Genomic DNA, 407 nt, shown 5'->3' with positions numbered 1-407 from the left:
GCTGCAGGCAGCTGAGCTGCTGCAGCAAACTACGCAGCAGCAGCAGCAGCAGCAGCAGCAGCAGCAGCAGCAGGATCTAGCTAAGCTGCTGCGAGATACAACAGCAAAAGCATGCAAATATAAAGAACGGCTGCTGCGGGTTGAGGGAGAGAAGAGAGAGCTGCTGCAGGCTGTGCGTGAGCTGCAGCAGCAGCAGCAGCAGCTGCAGCAGGAGGTGCAGTGTACTGCATACGAGTTTAAGCAGCAGCAAGAAGCATGGGGGGAGAAAGACAAGCAGCAGCAGCAGCAGCTAACTGAGCTCACACATAAACTAAAACTAAACACAGAAGAGCTGGAGACGCTCCGCAGCACGAGGGCCCTTGAAGCTGCTGCTGCTGCTGCTGCTGCACAGCAGCAGCAGCAGCAAA

General features: G+C 56.3%; 1 protein-coding gene across 1 annotated transcript in view; it reads left to right on the top strand.

Moving 5' to 3' along the window:
• EMH_0049660 (uncharacterized protein) overlaps positions 1 to 407 on the top strand; it is a gene marked incomplete at both ends in the record, with an annotated part of 5,560 nt that overhangs the window by 1,412 nt on the left and 3,741 nt on the right. Inside the window, 1 exon segment of the mRNA XM_013496555.1 lies at positions 3 to 176. Coding sequence (XP_013352009.1) covers positions 3 to 176 — 174 coding nt within the window.

This window comes from Eimeria mitis, genomic scaffold, assembly GCF_000499745.2.
Source record: "Eimeria mitis Houghton genomic scaffold, Emh_scaff2165, whole genome shotgun sequence".
Taxonomy (NCBI): Eukaryota; Apicomplexa; class Conoidasida; order Eucoccidiorida; family Eimeriidae; genus Eimeria; species Eimeria mitis.
The sequence above is the reverse complement of the archived record's forward strand: the minus strand, read 5'-3'. Positions and strand labels throughout refer to the sequence as shown.